At 46.0% G+C, this 20,083-nt stretch overlaps 1 protein-coding gene and 1 long non-coding RNA gene across 5 annotated transcripts in view; one reads left to right on the top strand and one right to left on the bottom strand.

Moving 5' to 3' along the window:
- Positions 1-3,291: 3,291 nt before the first annotated feature.
- Positions 3,292-8,249, bottom strand: IRX3 (iroquois homeobox 3). 2 transcript variants are annotated; one of them, XM_048816716.2, is made up of 4 exons: positions 7,598-8,248; positions 5,356-6,370; positions 4,358-4,424; positions 3,292-3,678 (listed from the first exon to the last, which is right to left on the bottom strand). In XM_048816716.2, the coding sequence occupies exons 1-4, from the start codon at positions 7,817-7,819 to the stop codon at positions 3,624-3,626; spliced, it is 1,359 nt and encodes a 452-aa protein (XP_048672673.1). In that variant the 5' UTR covers positions 7,820-8,248; the 3' UTR covers positions 3,292-3,623. The 2 variants fall into 2 exon arrangements, with proteins under 2 accessions (XP_048672673.1, XP_048672674.1); XM_048816717.2 differs by lacking the exon at positions 4,358-4,424 and having other exon boundaries at positions 7,598-8,249.
- The window catches only part of LOC125620683 (uncharacterized), a 36,261-nt gene continuing 22,129 nt past the window's right edge, over positions 5,952-20,083 (top strand). For 2 of the 3 annotated variants that reach the window (XR_007352286.1, XR_012664554.1), the window contains exons 1-4: positions 5,952-6,074; positions 15,438-15,513; positions 17,442-17,522; positions 19,313-19,359. This is a non-coding gene — a long non-coding RNA (uncharacterized LOC125620683). The remainder of the gene's footprint in view (positions 6,075-15,437; positions 15,514-17,441; positions 17,523-19,312; positions 19,360-20,083) is intronic. The other variant, XR_007352285.1, reaches the window with a different exon arrangement.

Genomic DNA, 20,083 nt, shown 5'->3' with positions numbered 1-20,083 from the left:
AGAGAAAACCTATTTATTTCCTGAGCGATTGGTGCTGGGAGACCACATTTTTTGAAAGAAAGAGGCTAAAACGCACAGATTACAAATTGCTAAACTTTCTGGGCCCCCTCTGCCTGCCTCTGTGTGTGCTTGAGCCTGCTCCATTGCAGTGATTATTAGCACAAGCTCAGGGATTTGTACACACACGTACAATTCAAGGTATAGTCACTCCACTGTTCAGCAACAATAACACACGCCTGGCAGTTGGAATACCAATCATGAAATTTGAGGGGGAGAGGGGGAGGGACAAAAAACTTACTGCTTACAAATGTCTAGGATTTAAAATGTAGTTTAGCGGCCTACTGCAACCAAATCCTATAAATAATACATTTCTATCACTATGACCTCAAAATGTCAATACTGCACACCCCTGCACATTTGCATATCTTGCACTGTCTAAACTTGAAGCATGTCAGCTATGTGCTTCTGTTTGTACTTTAACTTTCATTTTAACTCTTGCCTCTGAGCACCTAGCACCCTTCTTCCCCTATGGCTGGTCCCCGAAATAAGAAAGGCACCAACCATTTAATCACCACCTCCAAAATTCTGCCACTTCCAGTGTGAGTAAAAAAATTATAGAGGGAACGTAGCAAGAGCCTCTAAACACAAGCTGGCATGAACTGTCCTGCTGCTTATACAGCCCAAGTTGTTAATCTCAATAGTTTGTTAGCTCCAATATGACGTGTCATTTTCAACACAGCCCTGCTCGACCTCATTACAGACTTTACTTTAGCTTTTAACATTCAATAATTGCTCACATGTAATTTTGGAAGCTAACAGGGGGAAAGAAAGGGGGAAAACAAAGGCCTGGGCTGGTTTTAATTTGATTGTAGTGATTTCACTAAGTCTAAAGCAAAGGGGTCAGCCTCTAGAATGTGTCTGCTTTAATTTTCTTAATGAGAAAAGACAAATGCAGGAGGAAGTCCTTCCCCTCTGAAGCCCTGGCTCCTTTCAGGTTGCAGACATGATTTTCCCAGCACTCTCAAGTTGGCAGGTAGAATTGAAGTGACTCTAAGCGTTTTGACCTCTTACAGATCTGACCAATTTTCAGCACTTTGCCAAGGAAATGAAGCTAAAAGTTGTCGACGCTGCAACTAGCCATCAGCTTAAAATGTAATTTGCAAAGTTGTAGCTATTTTAATTAAAACCAAATTGGGGAGGAGCTCAGTAGCTGCCTGCCTTTTGAGAGTGTGTTTTAGATTAGGCATAACAAAACCCCAGTTTTAGGTGGGTGAACCCCATCCTTTCACTGTGCAGGTTTTGCAACATTCTCCCCGATCAAAGTAACAGTTCATTAGAAAATTCTTTGCTCTAAATTCTCCTGACTAGGGCTGCAGCTCCTTTCTGCACTTGTATTCAAACCCAAATTTTGGTGTGTTCCTTTTAAAACCCAGGCCCTGCTCCAAAGCCCACGGAAATCAGTGAAAAAAAGACGCCCGTTGACTTCACTGAGCTCTAACAGGCTCAGGCTCTAACAGCTTTGCATATGATATATACAGAGAGCTATATCACCCATATGCTATGAATTCATCCCATCAATAACTTATTCACATGGGCCAGTAAGTTTTACTACTCCTGCCGCAGGGCAGCTTCACAAAAAAATTTAACCATACCAAATATTAATTATTGTCATTATTTTACTGCTGGCAGAAGACAAACTGTCTTTATTTTAAATATTATCATGTAAAAGAGTAGCCGGGACTATCTCCAATTCCTTAAAGGTCTAAGTGGCACGTAAAAAGCCACGTTTGCTCAAAACAGAAGCCCACCAAGAACTGCACAAAGAAGGAGGTCAAACCAAAGCGACAAAGAAGACCCCTCCTCCTCGTCCCCCTTTCTGTTGTTGTTTTGCTGCCATTGACCTTGCTCTGTAGATCGTTTCCTACATAAGCAGTTAAATCCAAGAGACAGAATGCAACACTCTTCTCTAGTCTGACTTCTATGACTTTGAGGCTCTCGAAAGTTTTCTTTAAATCAAATCCTCCCTTACTCCATGATTCAACTTCCACTTGTGGGGGGGGGGAAGAGGGCAGCAACAGCTAACATCCAGTAATAATGTCCTTGGGGGGAGGGGGGGTCATAGATCATATTTGAGCTGCTCCCAGATAGCCCTTGCTCACCTAGTGAAAGGGTCTCCAGACTCACGCCTCCCCACCCCCTTCTACTTTTCCTCAGGGGATTTTTAAATCACCCTCCCCTCCCCAGCCCCAGGTCTACACCTGTAACTTACATGGGCATTGGTTTTGGAAGCCAAACCAGCTCTGATTCTTAAAGAAATAAATAAACTGTGAGAGCAAGACAAAAGAAGACAGGAAAAGAAACGATTTTTAAAAGAGAAAAATGTTGCCAGTTGGTGTTGGGGTGGGAAGAGGGCGAGGTAATTGTAGAGGTATAATTTTTCAAGGGTGCCTGCAGGAGAGAAAGGGTGTTTTCCTCCTGTAGAGGGCGTTCCAGTTCCAGATTTCAACCATTCCCTGGGCTCATTACAACGAAGACACCCCTTCCCCCTATCACTTTCTGGGAAAGGCCTTTATCAATAGAAAGGGTAGCCGACTAAATGTAATAGAATTGTGTAAAATAGCGATCCAGCCTTCCTCAGATCCCGGCACAGCTTCCATCCAGAGCTCACGCCGAGTTTGCCCAGCCTCTGAAACAGGCTTTGCTCTTGATTCCTTTAGCTTTCGCCTTGGCAATCCTCTCACCCACACACACTTCCCCACTGGGGCTATACCCACAAAAATACACCCCGAAAAGGCGAGCCTGCCGTCGGAGCTTTGCCAGGAATGAGCCGTGGTCAGGCACAAAGGTTCCTTTGTTTTTTTTCTTCTTTTTTTTGCAAATAACTGAAGAGGGCTCCTGTTTCTGTAGGGGTTTCCCCGCAGCTCTGGCTCCTAAATCTCGCCCCCGATTAAAAGGAGACCCCCGAAAGGAATTCGGTGCTCGCCCCAACCATGGAATTTCAGCGTCTCCCCTGCCAGAGACCGGAGAAACAAATACCTCTCCGCAACCCTGCCTTTCCTCCGCCGCGTTCACACGGTTTCCCCTATCATTCCCCCCCCCCCCGCCCTTTATCCTGTATTTTACCACTCGATCCTACACCCCCAAACTCCCTCCGCCTTCCAGGGAAGTTCTGAGCAGACAAGACACACAGACGCGGCAGAAACTAGCCTATTTTAAATCCCCCAAGCCACCTTTTCAGGCTTACAAACAGAAGGGGGGAAGTAACGCCATTGGTGGCGGAAGAGAATGTAGTCAAAGTGGCAACAGTTTATTTATTAGCCAAAATATATACTTTCTTGTACAATTTGGTTCACACATATGTACATTTTTACTGTATATACAAAAAAAAATCGAGACACCTAATTCTCACTGGACTTCCAAAAAAACCTCACGAACTCAGCTAATCCAGATGATAGTAAAGAAGCGGTTTCTTTTCTTTCTTTCTTTCTCTCTCCATTTTTTTTTTTTAATTTTAATATACGGACATGCTTACAAGTTGTAACTATACAGAGTTTTTTTGTTGTTGTTTTTGTTGGTTTTTTTTACACAATCATTACAATATTAATAATAATAATAAAAATTAACTATGAGGATGACAACGCTGATAGAACCATAGCTGCATCAAGTTGGTTCTGGGGCCTGGAAAAAAATGACACAGAAGAAATATTTAATAGGATTTCTGTTCAGGTTTAGTTGGCACAGTGAGTTTTAACTTTAGATAGCATTTAGTTGTGTTGAATAAAAATATTTAAATATAAATATTAAAAATGTCTATAGACTATTTATACCCATTTGCAATTAGCTGTGATACAGGATGGGCCCAAGCTTTCCCCCCCCGCAAAAGTGTCATTGACTCGAGTGGGAGTTATGCCTGAATGAGGCTAGACTGAAGTTTCTCGTATCCCAACCACCCTTCCAATAGCTTCTGCTACTGTTCACTGAATTCCCCCTTTGTTTTTATCCAGGCCTGATTTTTACCTGCACTATTTAAGGGATAAGGACTATGATAACTATTCCTGCTGCCTGGCCTATTTATTTTAACACAAACAAAAACAGCAAGCCCACAGATCAAGACGTGCCGAATGCAACTTTGCATTGCACAAGAGGTTTGCAAAGTCTCGAACGCTGAATTGAAAAGTCAACAATACTTAACTGATCATAACACCCCACAAACCACTCCGGGGAAGCAAAAGCTGCTTCCTTATGACTAGATACTGTAAAGGGAACGAACGTAGCAGAGAAAATGATCTATTTACAATTCCATTCCTCTCTCTCTCTATATATATATCCATAGGAGACTGAGGAAGTAATCTCTTACCGCCTCTGAACTGGCTGGAAAGCTGTCTTTATTAACTTTTTCTCTACTTCCAAGGCACTAGATCGATCTAAAAACAGAAGAAAAAATGTTCCTTTTTAAAACCCCTCTCTTCCCTCCCGCCCATCCCCGAATTAAGCCGCTGGGGATAACACTGTTGCTTGGGAAGTTTCAAATAGGGGGGAAGGATTGGTTTGCTGTAGAAATGACTGCGAAGTACTGAAGCAAGTCTCAGGGCCAGTCTTCCCCATAAAAGAGTTCCAAGCGATGTCCATTTTAGCAGCAACAACAACAAAAATCTCCGTTGGTGGCAAGTCATTATTTTTACGAAATAAATAACGTCGCCGTGTTACATTCAACAGGAACTAGCAACCGCCTATTTGTTCTCTTCCACGTGAAACGCAGTAAGTGACTACATCGTGACTGACAACTATACAACGCAGACTTGTGGGTCACTGCAGAGCACCACACTTAATGCTAAATGAGAAGTAGACGGTGTTCAAAAAATAACCAACACACGCAACAGCATCGAAAACTAGCCCTGAAATATAACTGGCCCCGCTAGCCAAGCGAGAAGAATTTTACCGTTAAAAACAAAGAAGATATATATTGACCAATTATCATTTTTCTATTCAGTCCCCCCCCACCCCCGCCCCTTTCTTGGGCTGCTAGTAATTTGGAAGAGTTGGGATTTTAGGCATTGGGGTCGTTCCACTTTTTTTTAAATAGCCATTTCACTGCTTCTGGGTTGATGGGTCCCCCCACCCCTCTGTTTAGCGGCTCCGAGATGAGTCAAAGGGATCAAAAATCTGTAACCACTTCAGCCCAAAAGGGAAGGGGGGGGGGAGAATTCAGCAAGGGAGAGTGGCAGGAGGGGAGTTTCTCTGCCCGCAGGGTGGGGTGGGCCTCTCCAGCTCTGCCCCTCCACCTCTCCCCACACTCTGTCCCCCACAGCCCAGCCCAGCCCAGCCCCCGGGTCCAGGAGACCCCTTAGCCATCACCTGTTCCAGCGGACTCCGTGCTCTGAGCCTGGTCGGCGGGTCTGGAGAAGGCAGCGATGGCTGCAGCGCCGGGGGTGGCCCCGAGTCCCAGCAGGTGGGGAGTGTTCAGTAAGGTGAGCGGGTGCGGGTGGTGGTGGTGGGCCGAGAAAGCCCGGCTGGTCCAGTTGGGAAACTTGCCCAGCGGACAGGAGGAGACGAGTCTGTGGGGCGGAGGCGGAGCCAGCGGCAGGCTCTGGGGGGCCGCCGCTGGGGGGGAGCAGCCGCTGCCGCCCCCGGGGGACTTGCGGGGGTTGTCCGGGCTGGTGGCCGTCTCAGCCAGGGACCAGATCTTGGGCTTCTGCCCCGCGCTGGCTAAGCTGCCCTCCGTCGGGGGCGAGGCCGGGGCGGGCGGGGAGAGGCGGTGCTGCTGGCGGGGCAGCTTGAGGGGCTCCGGCAGCCCCCCGGCCGGCGGGTGGGGGCGCTCCCCCTCCATGGCCTTGAGGAAGCGCTCCTCGGAGCCGGGCAAGTCCTCGAAGCCCTCGGAGCCTTCGGAGTCCGTCTTGGAGTCGGAGTGCAGCAGGTCCGGGTCCTCCTCCAGCTCGTCCTTGTGGCTCTCCATGTGCTCCGTGTCGATGTTCTCCAGGTCGATCTCCTCCTCGTCCTCCCGCTTGTCCTCTTCCCCCTCGTGGTCGCTCCCGTAGGAGTTGCCTTCCTCGTCCGTCCGGCTGCGGGGCGCCCAGGTCATTTTATTCTCCTTTTTGAGCCTCCTCCGGGCGTTGGCGAACCAGGTGGAGACCTGGGTGAGGGTCATTTTGGTGATGATGGCCAGCATGATCTTCTCGCCCTTGGTGGGGTAGGGGTTCTTGCGGTGCTCGTTCAGCCAGGCCTTGAGGGTGCTGGTGCTCTCCCGGGTGGCGTTCTTGGGCCGGGACGGGTCCCCGAACTGGTACTGCCCATAGGGGTAGAAAGCGGGGTGGTGGTGAGGGAAGGCCGGGTGCTGGACGCCGGGGCTGTCCTTCAGCTCGTACTGGGCACCCTAGAGCCAGCGGGGAGAAGGAGAGAGAGAGGTTTCAGCGGGGGGGAGGGGGGGGGAATAGGGCTCTGGCTGGTTGTCCCCTCCCCCGGGTGTCCCGGGCCACTGGGGGGAGGGGGGCTTTCTTCCCTGGGCAGGCGTGCGGCGAGCCCCCGCCAGGGCTGGGGGGGGGGGGAGGGGGGCGGCGGGGAAGCGCCGTATGATTTTGCAGACAGGAGGGAAAGGGGCCGGGAGCGGGCAGGTCTCTCCCTGGCTGTGAAGGCAGCGCGCCGAGCGGCCCGGTTTGCCGGGTGCCGTCCCCCGCCGAGCGGGACACCCCGACCTGCCTTTGCAGCCCCACTTTGCAACTTTGCACACGCTTTTATAAAAATGGGCGCCGGGGCAGGCGCGCACACGCACACACACACACGCACACACACACACCCTCTGAAACAACAACAACGCAGCCAGCCAGTGCCGCGGCCCCCGTCGTGTGACGTGCTGTTTATAAAACACTTCTAAAGCCTTTCGCAGACCCCTAAGAGCACAAGCCGAAACTGTCAATCAAAATCTCTCCCGGCAGAAATTCAACCAGGCCCCTCTCTCGGTGCGTGGATCTTTCTCGGTTCCCAGCAGTTCCCACCGCAGGCGGATTGTCACCCCTCTCAAACCTGCCCGGGCGCAGCAAGAACCAACAAGCCCCCACTTGTGTTTGTTTAAAGTTCTTAACCCTGCCACCCCCTTCACCTGCCTTACTTTTAACTGGCCACCAAAAAAAAAAAAAATAGATTACTCATTGTTCTTCTCCTTAATCATTAAAAATCCTGCCAACGTGCAAACGTGTCCTTAACTCGGTATTTCTTGTCCCGGCTTCACACAAACAGAAAGCAATGTAAAAAAAAAAAAAAAAAAAACCACCACCAAAACCCCCCACCCCAAAACCTTCCTTTCCCCCTCTCTCCTCTTCCCCCCCACCCCATGGAAAAAATTAGATCCAGGTGAAGATGTTCGCTTGGTTAGAAAACAATCTGGGGCTTTCTAAGGCGCCAGGAAGGCAGGCAAGTCGGATTTCCTTGGAAAGATTCGGTCCAGTTCTCCGCTCCTGCTCGTGCCAATCGCTCCTCCGCAAAGGCCAAAGCCGAAAAACCACAAACGAGCCCCCTCAAGGCCGAGGGGGAGCCGGGGGGCATGGGGGTGGGGGTGGAGGATGCGGACGGAGATTGGGGGGGGGGTGGTCTGTGCGGCTCTTACCAGCTGCGGGAAGATGGGGAGCTCGGCGGTGTAAGGCAGGAAAGCACCATATCCTTGAGCAGCCGCGGCGGCGGCGTAAGGCGCTCCGTACATGGAGGATAACACATTAGAGAGAGTCCCGGACGGGGTGAGCTCTGTCCCGCTTCGAGCGCTGCCGCTCCCCTGGCGCTCAGAGGGGTAAATCGGCCTGATATACTGGTAGCCCAGCTGGGGGAAAGACATGGTGGGCAGAGGGGGTAGGGGAGGGGGGGGAAGGAGGAGGAGGGGGGAGAAAAAAAAGGAGAGAAAGGAGAGAAAGTAGAAGGGCTGGTAGAAGAGGAGGGAGCTGGCTCGCTCGCCCTTGCTGGCTGTCTGCACTTTTCAGTGCCTCCCGCAAACTCTTGCAGACATGGGTGGGGAGGGGAGGGGGAGAGAGGGGTGTTGGAGAGGCCGTGAGCTTCCTCCTCTCTCTCTCCGGCCGCTGCTGTACACGATCCGATCGCTTCTTTCTTCTCTCACTTTTCCTATTGATCTGAGTGGACTCAGGTCAGGTCCTAACAGATTGCCGGAGATTATTGGGACTCTGGGCTCTGATTGACATTTCTAGTCTCTCGCAAGCCCCTCCTATTTCTTTTAAGTCTCTCTCTCTCTCTCTCTCCTGCCCAGAGCTCTCTCTCTGGGTTTGTCACTAGCTTTTTTTTTTCCTCCCCTTCTCTAAATCTGTTTACTGACGTCGCGATCTTTTATTTGAGTTGCTTTCAAATCTCGTTTTAGCAATCGCCAATCAGTTCTGTGTTTTACAAAGGTTTAAACCCTGCCCTACGGTTTTATGATTTATATATGTATTATATACAGATAGATACACACAATTATATTTTCATAGCCCCCTTGTCCCCCCCCCCGAAATAAAAGAAATAGGAAGCTGCTGGAAAATTTCACGCAGGAAAGAGAACAAAAAGTTATGTTTCCTTGCAGAATTTTACGTTTACAACCTTATCTAGTGTAGGTTCATATTTGTTTTCTTTATTAAGATATTCCCTCCCCCTACTCCTCCCTTTTTCCCCGGCCCTAGCATGGGTTACATCGCCTAATATAGATTTAAAGTCTATTAGATTTTTTAATTTGCATTTCCAGAGCCAGTTTGAAATTTCCTAATACTGAACCTTTAAGGAGTTCTCTACATTTTGTCTGGCCTAACAGTGGGCAGATACAGTGAAAAAGCTAAGTTAATTTTCTTCCTAATAAGAGACTTCAAAGAGTTGTAGGGTCACAATTTTACATCAAAGGCAGAAAAGAAGGCAAATTAAAATCCTAACAAAGAAGAGACGGGAGCAGCCCTCTGGGCCATTAGTAAATAAGTGGTGTGAAAAAAGGGACAATGACAGGCACTGGAATTAAACTAATTAACACCTTTTTGTCTTGGTGCGAAATCTCTAATTAGGAAATTTATGATCATTTTGCTTATTCCCTCTGTTCTGAATCACGACACGTGCAGCCTTACCTGGGACATAGAACAATTGCCCTGGGTATAGTGGCATGTTTTAAAGAGTTCCTGGGAGCAAGTCGAAATATGTTGTAATTACTGTATACCCTTATTTTATGATCAACACAGTTTGATATACTGGTTTTTCTGAAACCACCGTGTGGGTTGTAATTTTAGCGTTTTAAGAGGAGTTAAAACGCATTTAAGACAAAGTGGGTGTCTTGGAAGAAAAGGTGTACCCTGACTTGCTACCGTTGTGTTGGGGGACTCGAGTAAAGGGAACATAAAAAGTTTTTGCAACCTGTAGAGTTAAGACTTTTGCGGGGCAAAATTCTGAATTTACCACAGTTGCTTTTGGGGAATTAAATGAATTAAAAACAAACCTCTGAAGTTTCTTCTGAGGCGTTTATATTTGTTATGCTGGAGAGTCATTTAATCATATTCCCCCATGTTTCTGAATACTCTGTGGATTTATTACCATTAAAATATGAATTAGCTACAATATAATAACTATGGTCACAGTATGGCTTTTTACAACTACATTTCTTTAAAAAATGAAATTCATGTCAGATTATACATTTAAAGGAATCGACCTTCATAGCTTGCTATAATAAAACTGTATCATCTTGTAATAAATACGGATTATGGGAAAGCAAGACCCAGAATTAAAATTCCCTGAATCAATATATGAAAATCTGTAGGAAACATCTCTAATCGTATTAAGTTCATCTTTATAGCATCCCCTATCTGCTAATCTAGTGCAAAAACAACTCTGGGTTGGAGGAATTTATTTTCTCCTATTCAACTTTGCTCTTGTAATAGGTTTTTATAATATAATGTAATGGAGATAATATTAAATTCAGTTGTATGTTTGTTTCTTTTTAATTCTGAAGGAAAGTAGCGAGGGAAGCCTGTGACCTTGTTTCTTTTAATTCTCTGTACAAATTGCAAGGTTTAATCGCTGCGATTCTGAGAAGGTTTGGAAATAGCTTGAAAGCGGAACACAACTTTTAGGAATGTATTTTGGGGGTGGGGGAGGAAAGGTAAAAGTGTCACAGGAATGAATGATCATTTGATCAATTCTCAGCAGGTAGTCCCCATAATTCTACCTACTACTCTACATACATATTACATATTGTACCCACACTCACACATGATAGATTTGCATACACACAGCCCAGACCGAACGCATCAGATACGTATTTTTATTGTGGCTTCACGATTGCCATCACCGCTGCTCATTTACTGAGATTATGAAGCTGGCAAGATTATTTTATTATCTCATCCTACTGTCTTGTGTCATCAAGATAGATTTTTAATCAACAATACAATCAATATAAATTCATCCCGAACGGGGAAATACACGTGTTCGACATGGATTGTTGTGCTGATTCTAATTCATGACTGACAGTAGTAGAAGCTGAATAAGGCATAGAGAAGGAATCTAGGTTTATTTGGTTCTTCTTTAAAGTGCAGAATAAAACCAAAAACGGGGGGTGGGAGGGAAGAAACCGCCGCTACCCAGGTGAAATAAAAATGTAGCCATTCACCCTACTATCAAACAGCCCGGAGAAAAGAAGTGAGATTGAAGATACGTGGGGGAAAATGCAAGCCCTGACAGAGGGAATATGGGAGGCGAGAAATTTATGGGGGCGAATGAATTCAGGTCAGGATGAGGATGAATGATGGTTTATTAATGGGAAAGAAACGGACAGGAAATGCAGCCGCACCAAATGGACTGGAGGAGAAAGCGGGCAAGCTATGGCTGTTAAGCGGAGAGGTTCAAAAGAAACCCGAAAAACAACAACCAGGCGCAGGGGAGAGAAAAGACTCCAGCCGAACTACGGCAGGGGAAGGTTCAAAGCATCTCTCCAGCCAGAAAGGCACATGGCACAGGGAGGATAGAAACACCAGCATGTGACAGCGACGCGCCGTCTAGGGAGAGGGCTGCGGATGGGGCAGGGAACTTGCTAAGCGTGGAGCAATTAAAGCAGCAGCCGTGCCTTCAACCCAGGGAGTGCTAACGAGTGGGGAGGAAGAAAAAAGCAACGCTGAAGGAAGGGTGGGAGAGAGAAAAAAACAGAAGACGGAAGAGAGGAAAAATAATAGAGTCAGACGGATGCAAAGCAGAGAAGTGGGACACATTTTGCGAAACATCTGGCAACAGACTGGAGAGATAAAGTGAGCCCTGGAGCTGGCTCGCAGCTAATGTGGCTGCTCGGATGGAGAAGAAACCTATCCAGGGACAAGATGGCTAGAGCCAGTAGGACTGAAAGGATCTGCTGCTCTCTCCGGTCAGCCGGCTTGTCTCTGTGCAGCGCTCCTACTCCGGACAGACACGTGTCTCCTGGCCGGGATCTGTCAAAGCTGGGAGAGCTGCTTCTGATTTATTACCCCAAACATCCATCCTCTCCCGCCCTGGCTCACTCACACGGTCACTGAGCTAAAACCAAACCTCCTCAAACTGCAACAGAGCCTCCTTGGCTCCAGGCTCTGAGAGAAGCTGGGACCCTGTAATAAGGAAAATGCGGACTGAGACCGAGAAGCGTGCACTGGATTTGTGTTCATTTGTACCGAAGCGGCAGCGGCTTTCGCCTCTCCCCAGGCGAACAGAGCCTCGGTCCTTCTGTGGGCGCAAGAAGAAATTCTGCAGACAGGACCCAAGCCCTGTGCATAAAACACCCCTGCCCAGAAGTATATGTACTGATATTTAATATGTATATAAATGAATCAAAGCTCCTGTCACACCCTGCATGGGCTTGATAGCCCTGACATTTCGTACCACTCACAGGCTGCTGCGCCCAGATGCATCAGGTCACAGACTATATAACGTGGACACTGTGCCATGTTTTAATCTGTGTTTCCTTTGAACGTCTCCCTCGGTCACTCCATAGTTCTAGAGATAGCAAACATCCATAGTTCTAGAGATCCCAGCTAGGAAAAAGGGGAACCGTGGCCCAGATAACCAGTCGAGACTTCGAATTCAGGACCACAGCCTGGTAGAATGGGTGTCACTTGTTGGAAGTTGTTGAAAAGCTGTCACTGAAGCTGTGAGTTTAATTAGGCTCTTACCTGCCCTTGTGAAGTCCAATTTCCGGGACGATTATGATAACTGCTTGATTAGGAACTGTGGATTGCCAAAGCGTTGGCAATTTTCACAATCAACACATGGGGAAAATAAAAGGCTGAAAACAGCCAATATACAAGATCTAGAGGTGGGGAAGGCAGGGAATAAACAAACAAGTGAAATCAGGGAAAGGGTTGCAGTGAAAAAGGAGTTAAAACTAAAAGGAAAGATCAAAGAGCTGAGTAAAAGACTCTTCAAATTACACGTTTGAAGCTTTTCCATAATTCCAAGGCGACAGATAGATAACAAGCTGCACATTCGTTATCACATATGGAATCAATCTTAAAGGAGTCTCTTGATCAAAATCTGTTAATTGCAGTGACATATGATTTGGAAAGAAAACACAATTAATGACCCTTCATGTGAAGGCTTTGGGAAGAGGCCACTGACAATTGGCGTTTTACAACCGACATCAACTTTTTGTATTTGTAAGCTATTAGTAGGAGACATTCATAAAACCTTCGCGTTTGTTTTGTCTCCTCTTATCTAAGGTTTCTTTACAAAGGGGAGGGGGCCAGAATGTGTGTGTGTTTCCTTAAGGGGTTTGGGACCTAAAATGATTTAGTACCTTGTCTGTAAATCTAATGACCTACGGTGAGGAAAAAAAAAAAAAAAAAAAAAAACTTCGCCTTTTATTATTACCATTTGTGGGGAGCGTTACCAGGAAACAGCAGAACCCTTTTCAAATTGTAAATATATGTATCCATTTTAAACCACTGTTACACAGATCCGCCCCCCCAAGCGAAATAAAGAAACTCTGCCAAATAACATGCTAGCGCCCTCTGCCCATGGCAGCTGCCCTGGCCATTCCAAGGTATTTAGTAATTGTCGTCAACAAGAGACCACATTCGATTTTCATATCGGTCCCCTGCAGTTAAAAAAACCTGACAGGGGTGTGTGTTTCAAACCGATTTGTGCGCCACACGGGTTATAATATTAGCCAAGGAGGCAGCAAGATTTTTAAAAGCTTTACTCTGTCATTAAAAGGTGATGGTTTTGTTTTCGAGGGGAAAAACGGGGAGGGAGAAAGGGGGGGGGGTTCATTTGAAGGTTATAAAGCATACACTTCAATAGGATCGAAGTGAAATTAGTTAATAGGAAAACGCTGGCCAGAAGCTCTCCGGGCTTTTAAGTGCTCTCTCGGCCATTTAAGGAAATTGAATAAGAACAGACTCAGTTACCTGTAGACCTAAGTATTATCTCGAGTCCTCCATGGAGGCGAGATGGAAGCCTGGTGCCTCTCAGACTCCCGAAGTTCTGTACACCGCCTGCCAGGCTAGTTCCCCTTTCTGCACAGAATAGTTTTTGTTTAACATATCACGCTACACGATTTATCAGAAAGGGTTAAGCAAAGGTAAGAGGCCATCAGCAGATGCTTTAGACTTCCAGGGCAGTTCTGGAAAACAAGCCTCTCCCGCTTTGGAAAAGCTGGACTCTCAGCAGTATTTTTTCTCTTTCATTTCTAGGCGCTTTCCCACCATTGTGGTTCTTCGCTGATTTGTATTCGGAAAGTTGCCAGCAGGTCACTGTATTATGTTACCTAACTTCCTATCTGTTGCCTTTCTTTCTCCCTCTCTCTCTCTCTCTCTGTTTAAACTTTATAGATTTTTGAGGTGTTAATAAAACCTTTCCCTTGGTAAATGGTTTATTAGAAACCCCACCGAATTTTGGAAAGACTTCAGAAAAGCAGCGTTCAGAACTGAGAGACTGGGAGAAGGCTTTTGTCCAAAAAATGCATAATTACTGCGAATCTGAGGAAACATTAATCTTTATAGGAATTCGTGATTCATATTTGTGGTTTGACCATTTAGGTGATTTATAATCTGTTAGTACAATCCACTAATTTTATGCCAATAGATTTTATGTACACTGTTAGAGTTTCCATAGTCCTTGGAAATGAGTGGCTTTTGTGTTAATTTAGCGATTTCACTTTGATATCCAGCGAGGGATGTTTCCCTTGCTCATAAACGAAGGAGGTTATTTGGTGAGGGGGAAGTAGGCAGAAAGTACAAACGCTGATGGGAAAGTTCCCCTATCCGTTTTCCTCTAGACCTGGCAAAGCTGAAATCAAAGATTTACCCATCACCCATCAGTATCAGCCGGCCGGTTAATAGCCAGCTCTGTCCAGAAAGACCCATTTTGGACCAGTTTTGCTCACTTTTTATGTTGTTTGTATTCTAGTCACATCTATTGCAAACTAAACAGATACCGTCTATATGGCGTACACACCCAGGTTTGGCCCAGTGACTCTCTGACTACAAAGTGAGGCTGCCAGAGAAGGTGAGTGCAATAATTGATGGGGAAGGCCAGGGCTGCAAGTGTCGCTTTAGTCCTTTAGGTGCTCCCATCACTGCTCCTTTGTAAATATTAGCCTCTGTTGATCGTGGGTCCTTGGGTTTTATTAGGGACTTTAGACCTGATTATTTCCCCACCTGCCGCACGCTGCTATTTACCCTTGTTTGTCCTCTGTGAAATCTCTGATGCTTGCTCTGAGCCTGAGATGGGCGGGGAGGGGAGAGGGGGAGTCCTTTCTTTCCTCCACTCCGCCCCCCCTCGAGCTGCCTCTGGACAAATGCCACAGGGACGCGTTAACTGATCAGTGTAAACACTAAACAGAGCCTGCTAGGGTCACCTCATGGGCTGCCAAACCCCAACCAACCAGGGCTATCCTCCCTTCGCCCCCCGTCTCTCCCCATTAGATTAGCTGAAGTTATGGCATGATTCGAAACCACCAGACTCGGGACGGTTAATATCCTGCTTCCCAAGACTAGAGACCCTGCGATAGGGCTGTAGCATCGCCAGTAAAACCCTGCCCGGTTGGAGAGAGCTGCATTAACCAACCGTGCTCCTTGTAAACTTACTTCCACCCTTATATCCCCCCTCCCCCCAAACCGGCTTCTTTTAAAAACTGCACTGCCCCAAAGGGGTCTGATGATGGGCCGTCTGCAAATGCACAAACATCCCGTCTCCTGCCCCACAGCGATCACCTCTACAGGATCAAACGTTTCTGACAGCAGCCAACATACTTGCTTGGTGACTTTGCACGTAGACTGGCATTTTTGACGCTAACAGATCCACATGGCCAATCTGTATAAAATAAAACGTAATCCTCCCTTGTATGTAATTCAAGATACCAGAGAGTAGCTCCTGACCTTTGGCATCTTGTAAATTTCGTCGTTCTACATTCATCACTGGGGAAACACAATCTTCCTACAATAACATTATTGTATTGATTATATTTATTCAAACAGGCCCGAAGATCTGACAACCCACATCCACCTGGAATGATACTTGGATTCAGAAACAAATTCTCCATTAGCTTGAAAGGTAACCTTTACAGATGGCAACGCCCAAAGTATCAAAAAAGCCCATAATCTCTAAACCTGTGATTTTCCATTCCCGGAGAGGGGGGAGGGTATTTCTGATCAGAATCTCATTCCGATTTAAATATCAAAGCCATTGTGCAAATACATGTTCTATCGCAACTTTTATACTGCGATGGCGATGATGGCATAACTGCTTGATTTGCTCCTCATTCCATGGATGCTGCTTTATATCAGTAACAAACAAGCATTGATTTTATGGTAAAGTCACTTTGGGATGGGAATGAGTAACTCCAGGCAGTGCTATCACTGTATTACATGGAAATGGCCCAGGTAACAAGATGAACATTGATTCAGCATTATGTTTGATCAATAATGAAATAAGTAACTTCAGGGCCAAATTAAAATGCAAGCTGGCTTGACGCTGCCAGCTTCTGGGCTAAGTGACAAGGCTAATTCAGCAGGGACATGGCCATATTTGCATTAGAGGCTGCATCTGCTGTTTGGTGGAAGTGGCTGGATCGGCAATAATGCTGGATAAAACAATTGCATAGAACACGTTCGAAATGAACTCCTGCGTGCAGCGAGCGTTTGTATTAATATGTAACAAAGGGTGGCGTTTGGGGCTGGCAATCATGCAGCCATTTCAAACCGAGGGCAGTTTAACGTACTATTTGTACCCAGGCCTTAAGGAGAGTGCTTTGCATGACACTTCACTCTGGCTTTTGGAAATTACTGAGGCGAACAACACAAACTTCTTCAAGGCCGGAGAACAGAAAATCACGGTTCTGTTTTCCACTTCACCAGATCGTGTTAATACTTAGAAAAGGCAATGTGCTTTTAAAAAGTCGGTGACACAAAGGGCTCCACCCCCTTCATTTTTCTCCTCCCCCAGCTCCCCTCCCCAAAAGCTTCTAGGTAAAGGAGATATTTTAAAAGCGAGCCCCGAAAGGGAGGTGATTTAGGCGACGAGTGGTAGCATGACCAACCCTCCCCGTATTGGTGGTCTTTGCCCCAGTTTATCTGCTGTTCTCTCCATGGCTAGTTTTTACAGCTTTGCCATCATTATTGAAACCGTGACACACATTGATTTCCAATAGAGATTCTCGCCTGCAGCCAGAGAGCGCAGACACTGGGGCATGGCCCGGGTTACCAAGTGTAAAACCTCTGCTAGGAAGAGAAAAGGGGCAGATGGAGGAGGGCACTCATTGCCCCAAATCTTCGGATGTGGGTCGTTGCAAAAATCCACTAAGTCACAAAGACATTCGGCTAGCTGGGTGGGAAATAGGCTGCCTCTCTGAGCCTTGACAATGAAGAGAGATTATAATTTAGAAAGCAATAAGCCTGGAGGAAATACTTCAGCAGCCTGAGCTGTCAGTGTGTGGAGGGAGGGAGGAGTCAGACAGCAACAAGCAAGGACTGTTTGGGTCTAGAGGAGAGAGGAGACCTTGAGCGATCTAGAGTGGATGAGGAAAACCAACTTCCACCCTATATTTTTTACTTCTCGCCCACCCATTCCAGATATACCAGGGCAGCTCACCCTGGCCTCATGCTAGGGAACTATCCTGCCAAATAACTGACCGCCGAGAGGCTCCTCGAAGATTCAAGACTCGCATTCGAGTCGGCACATAGACCTTGGAACAACAAGAAAGCGGGTGTGCAAAATACATAAATAAATCTACTCCTCTAACTGGTGTAGTCCCTAAATTTCCTGACACGTGTTCTTTAAAAGGAGCAGGAGAAGAAGGGAGAGGGGGAATAAACCCCCACACCTGCCTGACAGCACCTTTAGGAACACGAGTAGGTGGAGGGCAGAGTTATCCCTTCACCAGGTTTAGCCCTGTCTCATGTGAAATGACATTGGCACCATTTGGGTAGGTTCCCTTCTGTCCGTTGGTCACACTAAGCCCTTTATCCGCGGCCTTATTACAGGAATGTCCCTGCACATGCCGAATTTGTGATCCGTCCAGACTCTGGACCCCTCGACAGACTCTACCGTTCTACAGTTGCCAGGTGAAGAAATGGGGCGGGGAGGGGTGTTGAACCCGATTTACAGGAACAAATAGAGTGAACATAACATTCAAAATGTGAACTGAACTGGTTAAAAAAAGAGTGGACTGGAAACCACCTTAAACTAAATGGAAACGCTAATGAACACGGATGGGAATGGCCAGACTCCGCCAGGACCCGTTAATGACCGTAGTCCTATAAAGACGAGGGCCTACAAAGTATTGGGGCAGCAACCTCTTACTGATGGGTGAAAAGGAGAGGCAATGAAAAGCTCGCACAGGGCCCGCCAGCCTATGGGACGATGATACTGAGGCTGGTTTCAGAGAGCAGTGTTTAATGGTGTTGTCTTTTACTTTAGAGGACTTCAGCAAACCGTTCTGAATTTGTACAAGGTTGTACAGTCCTTAAGTCCGTTTTAGGGAATTTTGGATACCCTGGGTGGGATCCGGAGGGAAGATTGCTGGATCTGCCTGGCTTTACTCCAATCATGGCTCTGGCAACTTTGCACAGAGTCTTTCAAGCCACGGTGACAGAACATCGGAGAACAGAGCCCGAGTTTTTGGAGATTGGTGGGAAATTGATCTAGCGGTGTATATTTGTTAGTACTATTAAGTTATAGCACCTCTCAAAGATTCCTGTTGTGGACTCTCTCTCTCTGTAGATAATATACCCCCCTCCCCGTCAATTGCTAACCCTTGAACTAGGACGGTTTCAAACTAGACTATAGGAGAAGATTAATGGAACAGGGTAGAAGTTCCTAGACCGTATTGATGTGTAGATGGAAACCGTATACAAATGCTTCGGCGTTTTCTATCACACTATGTGTGTACGATTAAATACACACGCACTTTAGCTCTCAGTACTATAGTCTGTGTGTAGAGATAATATAATACATATGTCCTTACGGATTGTACACACTGCATATTGAAACCTGTACAAGGGGTGGTTGCTACTGTTATTGCTATTTTCTGAAAAGGGTCAAATGCGATCGTTCAGTGTTATTGATTCCTGCAAAGGCTTGTAGTGATTTGCTGAAAGTAAGTAAGGGTGAGCGTTTAAGTGTAAAGAACTATTCTGGAATTAGCCTTGGAAAGATAACCTTGCAGCGAGTAGCAGAGGCAGATGCTGCCCGTTACAGGACTGCGGAGCAAGTCCTGACACACGGGCTAGGAGGGTGGAGTGGCAGAAGCGAGAGTCAAGGCAGAGCTCGCAGGAGAGGACAGGGGCATGAAATGTACATCATTTCTCGGAAAGGCTGAAACAGACCGATGCGTTTCTAAAACCCGGCTGACCAGGAAAAGCAGTGTTTTTAAAGCCGAACGGGGCTTAGCTCTACCAGAGCACACCAGCAAAGGTCTCTTTCCTAGTAATTATTTTGCAGGGGAAATAAGAAAATGTTTGTTATTGACTGGCAAGATTTGCTTTCTCCAGCAATGTTTCCCCTCCCATCGATCCTCTTTCACATTGCAACACAGTAGCTAAATAAGTAATGACGGAATAGGTAACTTCATTAGCATAATGAAATCAGCAATGATGTACAGTATTTCAGTGTTATTAAAACAAAGCCACCTAATTGATTTCTTCTCCCCGCAACTCTGCGGATGCCAACGATTATCAAAGCAGACTTCAGGGTGATAAAAATACTAAAAAAAACCAAACAAACAAACCCCAAAACATATGAATACCGAAGAGGATGGAAATTGTTACCTAGTTAACTTTAAGGGCTGAATGGATTTTATGTATCGCGGGTAGACACAAAACCATCTACTAAAGTCAGACATGCTTTTTTTCAGAGCTAATGGAATGAGTCATCGACAGAGTGGATTATTTAAAGCGCCATGTGAGTCTATAATCATGTATATATACAAGTTATTATATATTGGAAATCTGTCTCCTCTACTCCCTAGTCTCATATAATCCTCTGACCAGGAACCAGGCAGTCCCCATGTGGAAATTTAGAAAAGAAAAATCAGTAATGCTCTTAGCATCAAACAATAAATCCTGAAGTTATTTGCCACCACATTTAATTAAATATTTTGAAAAGAAAACCCTTGTGATTGATTTGCCTCCTGTATTGATCCAGTATTGATCCTTTGCGTCTTGCTAGTCCAGCTGTGGCATGTGCTAAATGGCTGTGATGCCCAGGAATACCTTGTTATGAATTGCTCCTTAAAATGCACGGTAATGCTTCCAAAAGACGTAGGTCTATCAACTTTAGTTTACTTAGATTAGTTTAGTTTAAACATTCCATTTCCAGGAGTGATTGCCTGTATTATTTTTCTTTAAAAAAAAAAAAGAAAAAGACATGGAATTGTTCCATTTTCTACTTTCTCACCCACCTACATGCCAATCAACTTGGTAAGACAAAAAGAAAAGGAGTACTTGTGGCACCTTAGAGACTAACCAATTTATTTGAGCATGAGCTTTCGTGAGCTACAGCTCACTTCATCAGACAGGTAGCAAATTAACACGATGGTTATAAAAGTAATTATTCAGCTCTGAAATCTACGAATGCGAGTTGCTAGCTTCAAGTACACTAACATCATGATTCTTCTCTAGAGTTT

The sequence above is a fragment of the Caretta caretta genome, chromosome 12 (genome assembly GCF_965140235.1).
Source record: "Caretta caretta isolate rCarCar2 chromosome 12, rCarCar1.hap1, whole genome shotgun sequence".
Classification (NCBI taxonomy): domain Eukaryota; kingdom Metazoa; phylum Chordata; order Testudines; family Cheloniidae; genus Caretta; species Caretta caretta.
This window is presented reverse-complemented; position numbering and strand designations above follow the sequence as displayed.

Coding starts and splice junctions, on each gene's coding strand:
- IRX3 (XM_048816716.2), bottom strand. CDS start 7,819: ATGTCTTTCCCCCAGCTGGGCTACCAGTATATCAGGCCGATTTACCCC. Junction 6,371..7,597: donor TCCCCATCTTCCCGCAGCTG/GTAAGAGCCGCA, acceptor CGCTGGCTCTAG/GGTGCCCAGTACGAGCTGAA. Junction 3,679..4,357: donor TTCCAGCCAGTTCAGAGGCG/GTAAGAGATTAC, acceptor ATTTTTTTCCAG/GCCCCAGAACCAACTTGATG.